The sequence below is a fragment of the Orbicella faveolata genome, unplaced genomic scaffold, assembly GCF_042242905.1.
Source record: "Orbicella faveolata isolate gen_17 unplaced genomic scaffold, um_ofav_v1 contig_47, whole genome shotgun sequence".
Lineage (NCBI taxonomy): Eukaryota > Metazoa > Cnidaria > Anthozoa > Scleractinia > Merulinidae > Orbicella > Orbicella faveolata.
Genome location: NW_028301577.1, coordinates 7,187,540 through 7,202,593, shown reverse-complemented (window position 1 = coordinate 7,202,593; position 15,054 = coordinate 7,187,540). Strand labels below are relative to the sequence as shown.

The 15,054-nt window shown below is 39.1% G+C and overlaps 2 protein-coding genes across 3 annotated transcripts; one reads left to right on the top strand and one right to left on the bottom strand.

The window, feature by feature from the left end:
* The first annotated feature begins 7 nt into the window (after nt 1-7).
* Nucleotides 8-9,087, top strand: LOC110051897 (cell cycle checkpoint control protein RAD9B-like). Of its 2 annotated transcripts, none has more exons than XM_020757984.2 (17): nt 8-226; nt 307-377; nt 1,344-1,493; nt 1,797-1,911; nt 2,065-2,164; nt 2,576-2,682; nt 3,360-3,466; nt 3,622-3,686; nt 3,963-4,133; nt 4,373-4,672; nt 4,918-4,979; nt 5,407-5,479; nt 6,027-6,070; nt 7,081-7,109; nt 7,631-7,786; nt 8,199-8,234; nt 8,465-9,087. In XM_020757984.2, exons 1-17 carry the CDS (start codon nt 193-195, stop codon nt 8,510-8,512), a joined length of 1,668 nt encoding a protein of 555 aa, XP_020613643.2. In that variant the 5' UTR covers nt 8-192; the 3' UTR covers nt 8,513-9,087. The 2 variants fall into 2 exon arrangements, with proteins under 2 accessions (XP_020613643.2, XP_020613641.2); XM_020757982.2 differs by having other exon boundaries at nt 9-226; nt 4,915-4,979.
* Nucleotides 8,824-10,409, bottom strand: LOC110051900 (CD63 antigen-like). Its single transcript, XM_020757989.2, has one exon. The coding sequence runs from the start codon at nt 10,268-10,270 to the stop codon at nt 9,464-9,466; it is 807 nt and encodes a 268-aa protein (XP_020613648.2). The 5' UTR covers nt 10,271-10,409; the 3' UTR covers nt 8,824-9,463.
* Nucleotides 10,410-15,054: the final 4,645 nt, after the last annotated feature.

Below are 15,054 nucleotides of genomic sequence, written 5' to 3'. Positions count from 1 at the left end.
GGCGCCATTTTGAATTGGAGGATTTTTGGAACGAATCTTTTCACAATTTTAACCATTTACGAATAAAAACGCTAGTAATGAAGATCTGTGAAGATACATATGGATAATTTCGAGAAAATAGCCATGTTTTGTTTCTGGAAAATCACGCCATGATCTCAAAAAACGTCAAAGGAATCTTGTCAGCTGTTTAAGATGCGTTGTGTGATTCCCGGACGATCAGTGAAACGCAAGTACTCCGTACTGTTTGAGTTAACAGTGAGTTAAAACTGTCATTTGCCATCCTAATCTATTTTTCTGACTCTACAGTGTTCGCCAAAGCGATCCATTGTTTGTCCAAGATTGGTTGTGAGCTGTATTTGGAGGCTCTGTCAGAAGGGGTGAGTAACTATTGAGTGCTGTGATCACGTGATCTAGACGTGTCTATCTAATTGGCTTGGGGTTTGAAGTAATGGAGTCTCAGTTCAATGCTAGCACATGATTTCTTAACAAAATTTAACACCAGATGCAAATAGTTTACATCCAAATAAGTAGACAGCCTTTGGACCATGTGAGATTAGGGGTGCATTTCTTTGGGATGATCTTGACCATGTATCGTTGTTCGTATGTAGAATAGAGAAGAATCAACCAGAACTGGAGATACAAACTGCTGTGTTTATTCTACACTCTTGACTAAGCCTAACAAGTCAAAAGCGGAAAGCATGGTCTGAACCGTTACCATGGCAATGTCAGTCATGAAACTTAGACCGAATCAAATAATATGGATATCGTTACAATGGTCCATGAAAAGAACCAATGAATCCTTGATCTGAATGGATTAATTGATTGCTTTGATGCACCATGGGATCTTGGATCATTGATCTTGATCTTGAGCTATACCACCAGATTGCTAAGTAATACATACATACCAGCAATTCTGAGTGGAAGTGGGTAATAGCTCTCACAAAAAGCCCTCTCAGCTAACTCCCAGGGATGTTCTCCATCACAAGGTCTCCTGGCATTATCCCAACCATTTGCTGATACCCATTTATACTTCAGGCCCTAGTTGTTTAAGGGTGGATAATAAACACTATACATGTTATACTGTAAATCGCTTTCCAATAGATAAGTGTTGGCAAAACAAACTACACTATCCACCAGCTAGTGATTTATCCAGTGGATAGTTTTATCCACCCTTTGCACAACTGGGGCCAGGGTAAAAAGTCACACAGTTGCTAATGATCTCAGACAGTCTGTAAAGTTTCTGGGGAGTAGTAAATGTTTCCAGTGTGGAACAATTTGAATCGTCAAGATTGATTCCTATTTGTATATTTATACATTAACTGCCCAATCTCCCATTTTATCAGCTTGCCTTAAGAACTGTTAGCTCATCTCGTTCAGCATATGCCTGCTTTCTCTTCAATGAGAGCTTTTTCATAAGTTATGATGATGGATCGAGTGATCAGCCCGCTGATTCACAAGAAGAGGACTTATTCAAGTGCAAAATTGCTATGAAGGTCAGAGGAATTATTTGTATTATATGATAGAGGCATTCCACCAAGCTAACCTTTAGGCATTGATATTACTGATCATTGTCAAGAACTGAGACTCAGTTGGAAGAGAGACTTGTTTCTTTATACACATGAACTTTTAGCTAGACGAGTATGATAAAAAAGACAGCAAATTAGGTCCTCAAGTCTCTCCCCCTTATCTCCTTTCAGCTCTCTTCTCTCTCCTAAATGAAGGATAATACCAAATTGTTAAATACTGAACCACAACACATATGTAATAGAGGACTGTGAACATATTTTTGTTGGCAGTCATGCCTGTCGGCATTCAAATCCATGAATACCATTGAGAAGACAGTGGATCAGTGCAAAATAGATCTGAATGTCAGAGAAGCTAGGCTGGTATTCCTCCTTTACTGTAGACATGGTAAGTAACTGCTGTCAAATTCAGTGCTCAGTTAATTTAGTTGTCACTGTTAGTTCTTGGCTTGCAGCTTGAGATAATTTTCTGTTATTCATTCTAATCATTTTTCAGTTGTGATGTATTCATTTTATTATTATTTCTTTATTTCCTTGACAGGAATCACAAAGACATACAACTTGACTTTCCAGGAGTGTGAAACACTTCAAGCTGTGTTCTCAAAAGACTTGTGTCCCAACTTTATGACTGCACAAGCAAAGTAAGAAGTGTGGATCATTTGTATTAAAGGAACCTGTGGTCAAGTGTGGATCAATACCCTTGATCAACCCTCAGCATCTCAATTGACACTTGATGGACATCTTGACGGATACTGGGTCAACACTTGATCAACTTGTCAGTTGACAGTCAGTTGAGAATTGACTAATTTTCACAGACATGCCATGAAGTGTTGATTGATACATATCATATCACCATGGAGACGTCAATTGAGGGTCGATTGAGAGTATAAATCAACACTCGACTGTAGATTTCTTTAGAACACATGATCCAGAGATGTAACTTTGCTTACCATTTGAGAAAGAAAAAAAAACAGTCAAACCTATCACTGGCAGCAATAATAATATTATTATTCATAGCATTGTTGACAATCACGATGTCTCATTTTCAACAGGATTCTTAATGATGCGGTGTATAATTTTCCAAATAACCAAGAAGAAATCACCCTTTGTGTGTGTCCTGAGACATTTAAAGTCAAGAACTATGTGGATGATGAGCCAGGTAAGAATTGGAAACAATTAATAAGAACTCTTAGTAGATAAATGTTGGTAGTAACTTTAGGAAAGTGACCAAATTGGGGTTTGTTGCTATCATGCAGCCACACCCCTTCTTGCTTATGTACAGAGAAAATTAAATATTACAACAGTGGGTTACAATGGCATAATATTATCCTACTACCAAAGTGCTAAGGGATGTACATGTATTGGGAGAATACTGGCCACAGGTCTTTTTTGTATAGAGCGAGTGCAATCAGAGATTTATTACTCTACTAAAAGTGTTTTGAAAACGTCCCATGATCACAGACTAAAAAGACTCTATAAACTTCAAGTAAGCCATAAAATGACAAGGACACCTCTAATGAAAGTGATTGTGTGGGATCATTCAGGGCTATGCCCAGTCCCATAGTTGGAAAATATTGTACTGGCAAGAGAGCAATCTGATTGGTTGATTTTCAAATTGCTGGCATTCGTAACTACCTTTTTATTAGTTGTTTAATAACAAGCACTACTGATGATATGCCAAAATCATATTGCACAATTAGATGCCAAGTTTTGTTTTGGAACTAATGAGGTTCGATCACTAGATTTTTATGTATATCACTCCCACTAACACATGCAACTTTGAAAAAGATAAGTTATGAAGCATTGATTTTTCTCTAACTGCTCTTGTTTTTGCAGATCCAAATAGAGTTATTCACACAGAGATGATGCTGGTTCCAGAGGAGTTTGATAATTACCAGATTGGAGTTGATACAGATGTGACGTTTTGCCTCAAAGAGCTAAGGGTACTCACCAAATTCATCAGGACTTTTTTAATGTAGAACAAAAAAATGAAAATCTCTCAGAGGGGAAAATTTCCACATTTTTGCCTATGTCAAGATTTCTTCAATCTGGAATTATTAATTTTTGCTAACCTTATTTCTACTGTATCTTATCATAGGCTATTTTGATATTTGCCGAGTTCTCAAGTCAGCCAATAAATGTACATTTTGAAACAAGTGGCAAGTAAGTGAACAACATGTAACGAGCAATAATAAGCAATCATATTTACACTCATTGTCCTTAATATATTCTAATCATTTGTGTCACCTACACCAGGAGAAAACAAAAATAAGAGCAAGCTAAAATTCAAGGTATTTTTCAAGACCTTGCTATCCCTCTCAGATACTTGTAAGCACCTGCACTCGCCTAGGAATGATAAAACTATAAACAAAAAACTTTCTTGCCTTAAAAAAATCAAAATTTATTATTTTAATATTATGATTTAAATCTTTTTTTCAGACCCATTGTATTCAGTATGGATGGTGATCCAACTTATGAAGCTGACTTTGTGCTAGCAACTTTGGTTGATCATGATTCATCTACCCAGTCTTCCCAAGCCTCCGTCACAGCAGCGGCCAGTAGCCAGCAGCCATCAACTAGCAAAGTATCAAAAGACAAGCAAGTCAACAGGTGAGAAGGATCTTTGAATAATTCCTTTGTTCAATATTGTTATTGCAAGGTTTTTGAGATTGAATTACCGGTATTGAGACCGAGATCTTACCAAACCTACAAGATCTTACAGGATCTTTGAACATCTCTGGCAGATGAAACTTGAAATCTTGAGTAGGAGAAGCCGCATGAAGAAACGTTAATAAATACAATATATTTTGCAGACTATTTGTTTATGTTGGCTTGTTTTTGTTCGTTAGTTCTGCAAAAAAGAATCTACCGCCACAGTCTGAAAAAACTCGACAGAAGACTACTGGCAGGTTGCATAACAACACTTCAGAATCACAGAACTCACAGAGAAGTGGTCATGTCAATAACAATGAGCGGGATGACTCCATGTTTAATGATGATGATGATGATGATCTGGATATCACAGAGATTGATCAAGCATTGTTAGATGGGAAGCATCCAGTATCATCTCAGAAAACTGAAGAAAAAGATGACAGGATAATAAATCATAAAGATTCTGTTAAGACAGACCCAGTGTTGAGAAGCCAAAGGTACATGTTTCATGGTGTGATTGCAATAGTTTTTGATGTTATACAGAGAATAATTTCAGATTGGCAGGAATAAGTTGCACACAAATAGTTGGAGCAATATTACAGAATGTTAGGTTGTGATGTGAAGCCTAATATGGACCTGACCAGGTACAAATACTGCTAGTTGTTTCATGCAGCAGGAACTGAAGTTAAACACCGTCATTGATTAACCATATTTATAAATGTGTGTTTTAATGTGTCAGAAGTGCAGATGCCAATAAAAGCTCAGTCCTGGATGACTTTTTCGGCGACTCATTCCCCTATCAAGGTACTAGATATTAACATATGATCGATCCAAGAAACATGTCAGAGAAAAAGAAATTCCTGTTATACAAATGTTATTAAAACGGAGAAGATAAAAGTTAAAACAACTCGGGGGCGATGACTGTGAAGAGGCACAGATGGTTTGCCAGCCAAGTTGGTTTGGTTTTTGCTTAAATAGAAAGGTGTTGGATCTAACAGATATAATTAGAGAGATGTTTACTGACATCCATTCTACCCTTGTCATTGTCATTTATCCTAACAGCGTAATGTCTTTGTCGTGTCTGTTCTACAAAATTAAACCATTATTGTGAGATGCATTTGATATGGATTCATATCTGTGCATGAAGGAACTGTCCTAAAATTGGGTCAATGAAATTGCACCACCAAACAGTGCAACGTTTGATTCAACCATTCCTTGCTCTGTTTTGCAGATTTGTTCACCACAGGAAAACGAGATCTTTCAGTTATTCCCGAGGCCAGCCAGGAGAATGCTAACACCTCTGCGTATCCTTTGACGTTCTTGTAAAACTGTAGCTTTGAATGCTTTAAGTTTGGCGACAGTCATTAGAGATCTATATACTAAACCCTATTTAACAATTAGATTATGAGCTCTCGATTTCTATGAGGTGATAGTTGATTCGGCCTTCAGCCTCATGAACTATCACCTCATAGAAATCTCGAACTCGTAATATAATAATTATTGTTAAATAGTAATTGGTAGTTTAGGAATTTGACTTAAAATAGTTAAAAGAAGGAAACAGAAGAGAGTTTTTGTTATGTGTTTTATACCCCCCCTCTTGAGTCGGACTTATTTATTGACCATATTGTGAAAAGTTGTGGATGGAGACCGAAGACCAGACGAGAACTGAAATTAAACATGCTAGTCAAGTTCAGTTATTTAGGGTTTATGGTTTTTCTCTTTGCTTTTTAAAACTCGTCACTGGATCAATGGATCTTCTTCCTGGGTATATGGTTTATATATTATAACAGACATGTATTCTTGAACATCACGCAAATGTTGTCATTGTCATTTTCCTTAATCTGTGATTAGCTGCAGTGCAAGACCCATACAGACCCCGCCAAGTTCAGGCACAGGTATTTCCAGTGTGACTCAAGTATAAGCCCGATTAGAGCGGTTTTCATTTGAGTGTCGAAAAGTAATTGGTTTTGCATAACTATGCTACACCATTGGCTTAAAAAACTCGCGCCACTTTTTCATCCAATCAGAAGTAAAACTAAACCAATCGTGACTCGCGCGCACGCGTTTTCCCGCGCTTTGCGAATGCTACATGTAATTGTATCGAGCTTTGATTGGTTTGTTGGATTGTTTGTGTCCTTTGTGATTGGCTGGAGTGATTACTTTGGTTTTGGTTTTATGACACTCAAATGAAAATTGCTCTAAATGAAAAAGTCAGTAAACAGAGCTTATTGTATGACTTGCATGCTATTTTACAGATGCAGTCCATGTGCAGTTATACATATACACGGTCTTACCAATTTCAGAGAACCAACCGAGAAAACTTGAATGTCTCCTTCAGTTGAATTTTTAATGTGTCTATAAAGTTGTAATTGAATGAATGAATGAATGAATGCTTTATTTAACGTGGATATACGCTTAGCTTGAGAGCTAGTTTACAGGTATTCCACCTAATAACTAATGTATTTTAGTAACCAAAGCAGTTAAGGTCGGCACACACGAGGGGACTGGTCCCTGCGACCAGTCCCTGCAACTAGTCCCCTGAAGAGTTTACACGAAGGGACTGGTCGCAGGGGCTTGTCCCACGAACAGTTCACACAAAGCGTTTTGAAGAACAAGTCGCCATGACTCGTTCCAAAAATTCAAACTGGTTTGAATTCGTGGGATTAGTCGCACGGACCAAAGTGCGACTAGATTTTGAAGCGAAAGTGGGTAGTTCACACGATGGGACTTGTCTCGCGACCTGTTGCAGGGACTAGTCTTAGGAACTAGTCTCCTCGTGTATACCGACCTTTGTGACTCGGAGGGAAAGACATGTTCAACGCGGCCTGCCAGCTAGGAGACTTAGTGCGACAACGTTTCTTAACAGCGTAGAGTTAAACAACTTGTTCTCTGTTTTTCCCTGCAGAAGTATCGTTTGTGAAGAATGTGGACATGGTAAGAGAATGTTGGTCACTTTTGAGCTTTGCAAACAAATTTCGACAAAGTGTATTTAAGTATGAAAGATTAAGGTCTTACTTTCAAATTCTCATACACTGAATTCTTAAGGGTTTCTGAAACGTTTGCGATTACTCGACAAGTTCGGTTGTCACCTGCAGTTGTATCACCCCAGCTTTCAAAATGATTGTATGCAGAACCTTTTTGAGATTGAAGTATGGCAAAGATTAGACCCAGCCTAGATATTGGGCGCTGTTCATTAAGGGCCGGGCACCGAGCAAATTGACCGGCTGTGATTATGATTTTGCCCGCTTGGTTTGGCTGTCTAGAGGAAAGTTTTTCTTATTAAGAAGTTCGGTTAAAAAGGTTAGTTTGCCCGCCTTTGAAAAAAACAGTTGCCTTCTTGCTGAAAACGTCAATGAAACCCGTGCTTAACTATGTTTTATCAGTTGAAACAAGCATTATTGTAATATCACTGCCAGACAAAATGTATAGGTCACTCAGTCTTGTTTTCAAATCAGCCTTCTCTTGGGGACAGTTGTGTGAGCCCTGACGGCAACTCACTGAAACAAAGCGGTAAAAACAAAACAAGAGGACATGAACTTGATGACAGCCTGATGGATGTGGTGGCTGATGAGGACTATGACTTTATTCCAGGGACTCCGCCACATAAAAAGGTAAAGACTTAGCGCAACAAATGTTCTTTGTGCCAAGTTTCACTGCATTGCTTACGTAGCACCATCGCTTGCCCCGTGCATAACCCTTTGGGCTTGCAACAAAGGGTGACGAATATCGTATGTAGCGTTTTAGCCCGAGGTGACTTTCCTGTCAAATCTGTGAACTGCGCATTCATTTTTTAAGTTAAGCTTTTAGAGTAAACGTGGCCACATTCTCGAGTCCGTTGATGTATGACCGAGTCACCTTCTTTACTGGCCAGTGAACGAAGAACTTTTAAAGGTCAGAACAATGGCTCTTTTCTCAATATTTGGACTTCTATTAACCTTATTTTCTTCAGATTCCATTAAACCTTTTAATTTCTACTCTGTAATGTAGTTTATGTCTGAATGATGTATTTTTGTATTCTTTCAGTTTAAATCCATGTTTTTCAGCGCATCGAAAAGTCAAGTAAGTTTTTAACCCTGTTTAGTTTTGTACTGTTATGTGCTGTGCTGTGTTGTGCTGTGTGAGAAATTTGAAACGTAAAGGCCTGGGAAACTTATAAGTCTTTTGGCAGTTAGGTAACAGGGAAAGACACGTTGCAACTTAATATCTTTCGTCTTGTATTGTAAATAAAAAATAACAATTTTACCTCTGCAGTGTTCTTACTGAAGTGCTTTGTTCCGTTTTGTTCACAGGGTGTGTCACAAGATGTTGTACTTGCCGCCGATAGTGACGAAGACTAAAGAACAATTGTTTACCCTTGTCACAACACCGTCACTACTACTGCAGATGTGTCACGCAACATTATGGCAGACTTCAAAATGGGAATAACTGTAAGACTGCTGCTCAGCCGTTATGGCATGGCCGATAAGTGTAACTATGCGGAAAGATCTTTTCAGTATTCTGGAACTTAGTTACATTGGAATCTGGCCGTAAAGACTTTGCTCGTTGAGGAAAAGAGGTGTGCCAGAAAATTGTGAGTTAGCCGTCTATTGAATTATCTAGCCTTGTTAACTGGTAGGATTTCACGAACTGAGCAAAGACAACAAGAACGTTTTCTCCTGTATAACACCTTTTATTAAGAATAAACAATGGTTGGACTGACTTATACATCCGTTTTAAGAAAATCGCTTCAGAGAGTCGATAACACTTTCAACTTTGTAAGAAACGTAACGTAAAGTAAGTTTGAAAAAGTATGAAAACTATATCTACTATAACAGTTGCCATGCTGCAATCAGAGCTGTCTTAGCCATTGTGAAAAACATAACACTGACATGAACATGTTCAGAACATATTAAAGATATTGCTTGAATGTTTACATTTTGTGTCGACGTCGTTTATCTTACTTGCTGACAGTTTTTCTTAGTTGTTTAGTCGCAAATTTACAACACCATGTAGATTTTAATTCAAACAACGGTGAGTATACATTTCAAAATCTTACTGTAAATTATGATAAATGGACATGTCCTACGAGAGCTTGCGTGACATACTACGTGACAACTGACGGCAGACACTATATAAAATTCGTAGATTCCCCTGCATGCACCGATGTTCTTCGAACGTTCTTCACGATGAGTAACGATTGCGTGACGGATAAAAATTGTGTGGCAAGTAAAATTGAAGCTCTACGCCTTCTAGCTCCTATTTCGTATGCAATATTTCCCATTTCTCTTTGCCAACTCTTTACAAATAAATCAAGTAGAAATCAGTAAAATTCCATCAGCATGCTGCAACATATACGAATGTTTGATTGCGCGACGCAGACAACACGTAAACAAAATGGCGAGAACGTGTAACGCCATCACGCCTGCGCCGAGCGAAATCATAAACGTGATATGCTTCGAGAAGAACTCCTTGCGAAGCAGACAGCCTTCTGTATGGACAAACCTCTCGGCTGGTTTGTTAGGGGTGTCCAAATCGTTTCCGCAACTCGGCAGATGCGTGGTGTTGGAAAGACAGCAGGATCGCGGGACACTGTTGACCCAATTCTGCGCGCTGTTTTTCTGACGTTGGTTGTTCCACTCCGAGTTAAACCAGTCTTTGTAGCTTTTTGAGCCGCAGCAGTGGTACTCACGCTGGATCTTGTCAATTAGATGTTGTATGTCTTTATCTTCCTCGTACTTGCTTAATATATTGTCAAGGAAATCCTTAAGGAATTTCGCTAGGCTAAAATGCGCGAAATACAACCACAATCCCAGGGCGATTTCTGCAATCAACAGCAAAGTCAGCAAGTACGAGAACACTTTAAGCGTGTAGTAGTTTTCTCTGATGGCGCCATAACAGCCAGCGAACCCTAACACCCCTATAACACATCCTACTCCCATAAGGATGGCTGTGGCCGAGGTGAAACCTGTTTGAGTGATGTTCTTGTAGTCGCCATACAGGAGTTCGCCGAGTCCACCGATCACCACAAGAGCCACTATGGTCAACCAGAACAGCACGTTGAAAAAGAACATCAAAAATTTGACCCACCGCATTGTACCGACTATCCTGCTCCTCATTTTGAATAGCTGTGTTGGAGAGAATTACAAACGGTAGAGGTCCTTGTTGCAAAACGACTGACCCATTGGTATTGCGTAATTAATGTGAAACCTGATGTCACAGAAGAGGTCAAGGGAAGATTATGTGACGATGGTGTCCGCGATCATTACCCTGGCATTTATAGCCACACCGTGCATTTAAAATACCTATTACGTGCGTTTGTTTGAAAGGGAGAAAAGGGTTAAATGGGCCTTTTTAGAAAACCGTCCCTAAAAGTGACGGTTTTCTCTACCCTTCTCTAAACTTGAGTGCATTACTGTAAATCACTGCCTTTTGATATACCACCAACCTAACAACACTTTCAGGTGGAGCCTCCCAGTATAGTCCATAACGGGGAGTTCCCCCGGGTATACGGTAAAACATGGACTTCCGCGTGTTGACTCGCGCTTGGCGCTCGTTAGGCTCGATTACTAGCCGCTGTTCGGGAAAGGAACCTGCGCAACGTAGACCAGACACGAGAGAGCGGCGCAAATCGAGCCTAGGCGCTCGTGTCTTGCCAATAAATCAGACAACGCTAGTTACCAGTGTCTTACAGGGCTAGGCCACCATAGTAAAATATATGCAAGTCTGTACTGGGGAGGGGAGGGGTGAGGATAAGGTGAGATCGGGAGGGTGAGGACGTACCTAAGTAGGGCACTTGCACGTAGTTGAGATTTTGTGTTCGCTTGCCCCACCCCAGGACATTTGTAAAGCATTTGGGACCACAAGAGGGAATAAGGTCATGGAAATTTGTTAGAAAGTCCATCAGAACGATCACAAGAGTTCCATCACCGGTAAACAATTTCTTTCAAATTCTTTGCCGAACCTGACCTTTCTCGACCCCTCCCCCGTGTAGCGTAATATTGATAAACCCTATCAATATTACAAATTCACGGTGAATTTGTTAGTTCTCAAGTAGAGGACTGTATGGGGCAACCGATCATGGGAGTGAATTAAAACCCACCATCCCTTGTCCCGTGTAATACGGCATTTTTGAGCTAGAGCGAGGGTCATCCTTTCCTGCTGTCAAGCTAAAATAGGCTGCGTTGAACGAAGGGATCTTCCATCGATTTAGTTTCACTGTAAACCCTTACGTGATAGAAGATTTCGAGTGAACGTTCGACCTTATAGTTCTAATGTAAATAAACAGAGTTAAGAAAAAAGTTTGAATGAATTTTATCAGGCACATTAGCTTATGTTGTCTTATATATTCTTCACAGTGTGTCCTCTACAGTACCCAAATGTATTTTCAATACTTATGTCTCCTCGTGTTCCCGAGGGGGGAAAAAAATGACTGCTTTTTTTTTTTTCTGCGCAAAGATAATGACGAGAGAGCTACACTGTTTCAAAAATAGGTAACTTACATGTACATGAGTCTACTGCTCCTCTGCACGAAAGGGAATGACAGGAAAACAATCGAGTCGGGGTTAGGGCACAAGGAGTCATGCTCAAAGTATTGAGAGCTGCACAAAAACTGCTTCAGAATTTGTTAAAAACGTTTTTGTTGAAAACGTCTTGGTGAGCACAATGACTGCTGAATTGCGCACGGGTGGTATACAGCACGGGTGGTATACAGCACGGGTAGTATACAGCTGAACCGTAGGGGCCTGGACAGTCTTTTCGGGACCGGCTCAAACATCAACCCGTCCGTGCCAAAACACATGTCAACTCCTGGCACTGGTTTCTAGGTGCATGAACGGGTTCATAAGGTTGATTGACCAGTGTTTCCATGACAAATATTACCACTTCAACCCTGAATTATTTTTTACTGTGTAAGCGTACATATTTTGCTTTCCCAGTGTCATTAAATTCTAGTGACCAAAATGGCACAAGTCCGACCTCACTGTTTCCAGCAGGCTTGTTTTTGACACATGCACTGTTCTTGTCATCCGTTCCCATACACTCTTCTCTTTCATGGTTCTATCTGTTCACTAGCTACGCAGTGACACTGTCAATACTTACCTGACTCCGGAGGCACGAATTCGATCTTTTTTTCGCGCGCCTAAGAAAAGAAGTGCGCGCTTGAGTCATTTTTACCTACAGTGTGAAATTTTATTTGTGCCTGAAATATATTCCTTTCTTCCTGCCCTGTATCGGTTGTTTACAATTTTTGAGCTTGGAGTCCTTGAGTTTATTCCGTGAGGAGAGAAGAAACGGTGCTAAACGTCATTTTTTTTTTTACGTTCTCTCCAGTGACGGACTGAGCGCGATTATTCCTTGCATTAGTTTACGGTAACGGATCAAGCTGATTACGTCCTTTTCCATGTCAGTAGAATTAATGTACTTGAAATAATTAGTGAAAATTTCTTGACATATAGAACTGTACGCTCTTAGACAACAAAAGACGATACCGTTGCAAGTGGAACCATATGGCAAGGTAGATAATACCGTTGGATGCAAATGAAAATTAAAAAGCCTGGCAGATCTATCAGAGAATAAATGATTTATAATGGTAATAGGACTGAGTGGAGTCCAATTCGGTCTGTAATCATACGAGTGATTAACAAAATCGGACGACCGCGAAGCGGGAGTTCGATTTGTTAATCACGAGTATGATTACAGACTGAATTGGACGACGCGAAGCCCTGTTACCAATTAATCAAAACTATGACAAAATTCGAGAAACGAACAAACCAACATCGCGCGCAAAATGACGCGTACTGTCCAATTACAAGCATGACGCGTACACTGTCCAATTAATGCTCTAATCGGGCTGCTGATAGCCAATCACGTTCGAGAATTTTGTTATAGTTTTGATTAATTAAATTATCGGCCATTCCAGTGAAAGGTCACCGAATATTACATTTTCTCATGCTCGCAGAAGTTAAATTTGATATCTAACGAGAAGAAAATCAGTTCTCGTCCAATGCAATCCGCTGGAAAAAATACAATTTTTTACCGCATTGTTGCATGTTTACAGTTATCCAATCACTTTGATCTTTTCCTTTGATTAATTTTAATGACATGTAATTTATTCAACCTCGAAGGATGTGTGAACTTTTCTCTGGTGCTGAACACGTTTTGCTGTGGCTGTAAAAGTTTTAAGCTTCAAAGCTTTGTATCTCACTGAAACGGAGGGAAACCTCCGCAATTACTGTACATAAAACCAAGCGGAAGGTATGAAACGAATAAGTCTTGAAGAGTTGGTATTCTGAACAGTTCTGGTCTTCTCACAGCGGCGAACCACTCAACGAGAATGAAATGTCGACGTTTGCTCCCGGCAAGGTAATTGTGTTGAATTACAGAATCCAAAACTTAGTTGCAGGATTATCATTTGAGTCCCAGTGCAGATTTGACGAAAGCAAATCTTGAATATCGAATTAGGAGTTATTTAATTTACAGACAGACATTGTATCGAGTGGTGTTTAAAAGCAGGTTGTTTACATGGCATATTACTTAAAAGATCCGCTTGCCCTCAAACGGCCAAACGGCTTGCGATCCGCCTGAAGTAATAAACGATGAGCTATTTCTAGTTTTTTTTTTTTTTCTTGAAACAATTTTGCATGAGCCGTTTATGGCAGCAAAAATTATATCCACAAAGAATAGCGGTTATCAAATCTTCTTCTTATTTTATTGTTTTCAAACCTGCTTCGTCAATGAGGTGGTCACTCCTGTTTTTAAAGCATTTATCGGAAGAGAAAGAAGAGACCTCTAAGATAAGATCTTGGCCTGAAATTCAAAACAAACTGTTCATTTGAAAAACTAAAATAACTCAAGCTCAGGTGATGTTGATGGACTTTAATGGTGTTTTTCTTTTTCAACAGAGAGAATCAGGCCTGGAAAGGATTTATGGATTGACGTTGTATCGGTAAGTGTATCATTTTGCATAAAATAACCCATTTACTTGCAAACTAATCCTAAGTACTGTCAACGTTAGTTGTTTACATATTTATATTTTGAAAGTTTGTTCTGATTTTGCCAACTGCTATACCAGTCTTAAAGATGTTGGTGTACTCTTATAAGAACAGCTAGACTGCAGATTCAAATGAGATTGTTCTCTTTATCTAAATCGTCTTTCAAATGTCTCAAATGTGCTCAACTGTCACAGCACCTTTAAAGACTTTTCTAAACTTTTCCAAAACAAAATGGTTAACTGTGATTTGTCATCATTATGGTACAGCATTGTATACTCGGAGATTAATTTCTGTGCGAATTTTCGTTTCCAAAGGTTAAAGATAACTGCAACGTTTCTGCAAGCCTCCTTATTTTACATTGATCTAATCAAATTTTGTGTTATTTCAGGTTACGAAAGCTGCTCAAGTGCCCGACAAGGCTGGATCAGAACATCAAGGCAAGGACGTAAGGCTCATGAAAACTATTCTGTACTTCTGAACTCATTTATGGAATAGAAGGCTAAGAGGTGACATATTGTATGTATAGAACCCCTGTTTAAGAATTTAAGGAATCGAGACAGTATAAGGCAGATTGTAAACAAATAACGAAACAATGGCAACGAGAACGTCGGTTATAAAATCGATAACTACAATAAGTTCAGCCGTATTTGTGTTACAAAAAGTTTTCGTTAAATCAAAACTTTGTATTTTGGAGGGTTAATTATACTTTCTTTCTATTGGAATTGAATATTGTGTCTACAAAATTAGCTATACAATAGTCTGATATCAAGAGCCAAAATGAACTGTTTGAATATTGCATTTCCAAAATCAGCTGTACGATTGTCTGATATGGAGAGAATTAATGAATTGTTTGAATGTTGTATTTCCAAAATCAGCTATACAATAGTCTGATATATCAAGAGCCAAAATGA

What these genes read in the sequence shown, in the direction of transcription:
- LOC110051900 (XM_020757989.2), bottom strand. Translation starts at nt 10,270, where the DNA reads ATGAGGAGCAGGATAGTCGGTACAATGCGGTGGGTCAAATTTTTGATG.
- LOC110051897 (XM_020757982.2), top strand. Translation starts at nt 193, where the DNA reads ATGCGTTGTGTGATTCCCGGACGATCAGTGAAAC. An exon ending in TTTGCCTCAAAGAGCTAAGG is followed by an intron (nt 3,467 to 3,621) that starts GTACTCACCAAA and finishes ATCTTATCATAG; the next exon opens with GCTATTTTGATATTTGCCGA. An exon ending in CCAGTGTTGAGAAGCCAAAG is followed by an intron (nt 4,673 to 4,914) that starts GTACATGTTTCA and finishes TTAATGTGTCAG; the next exon opens with AAGTGCAGATGCCAATAAAA.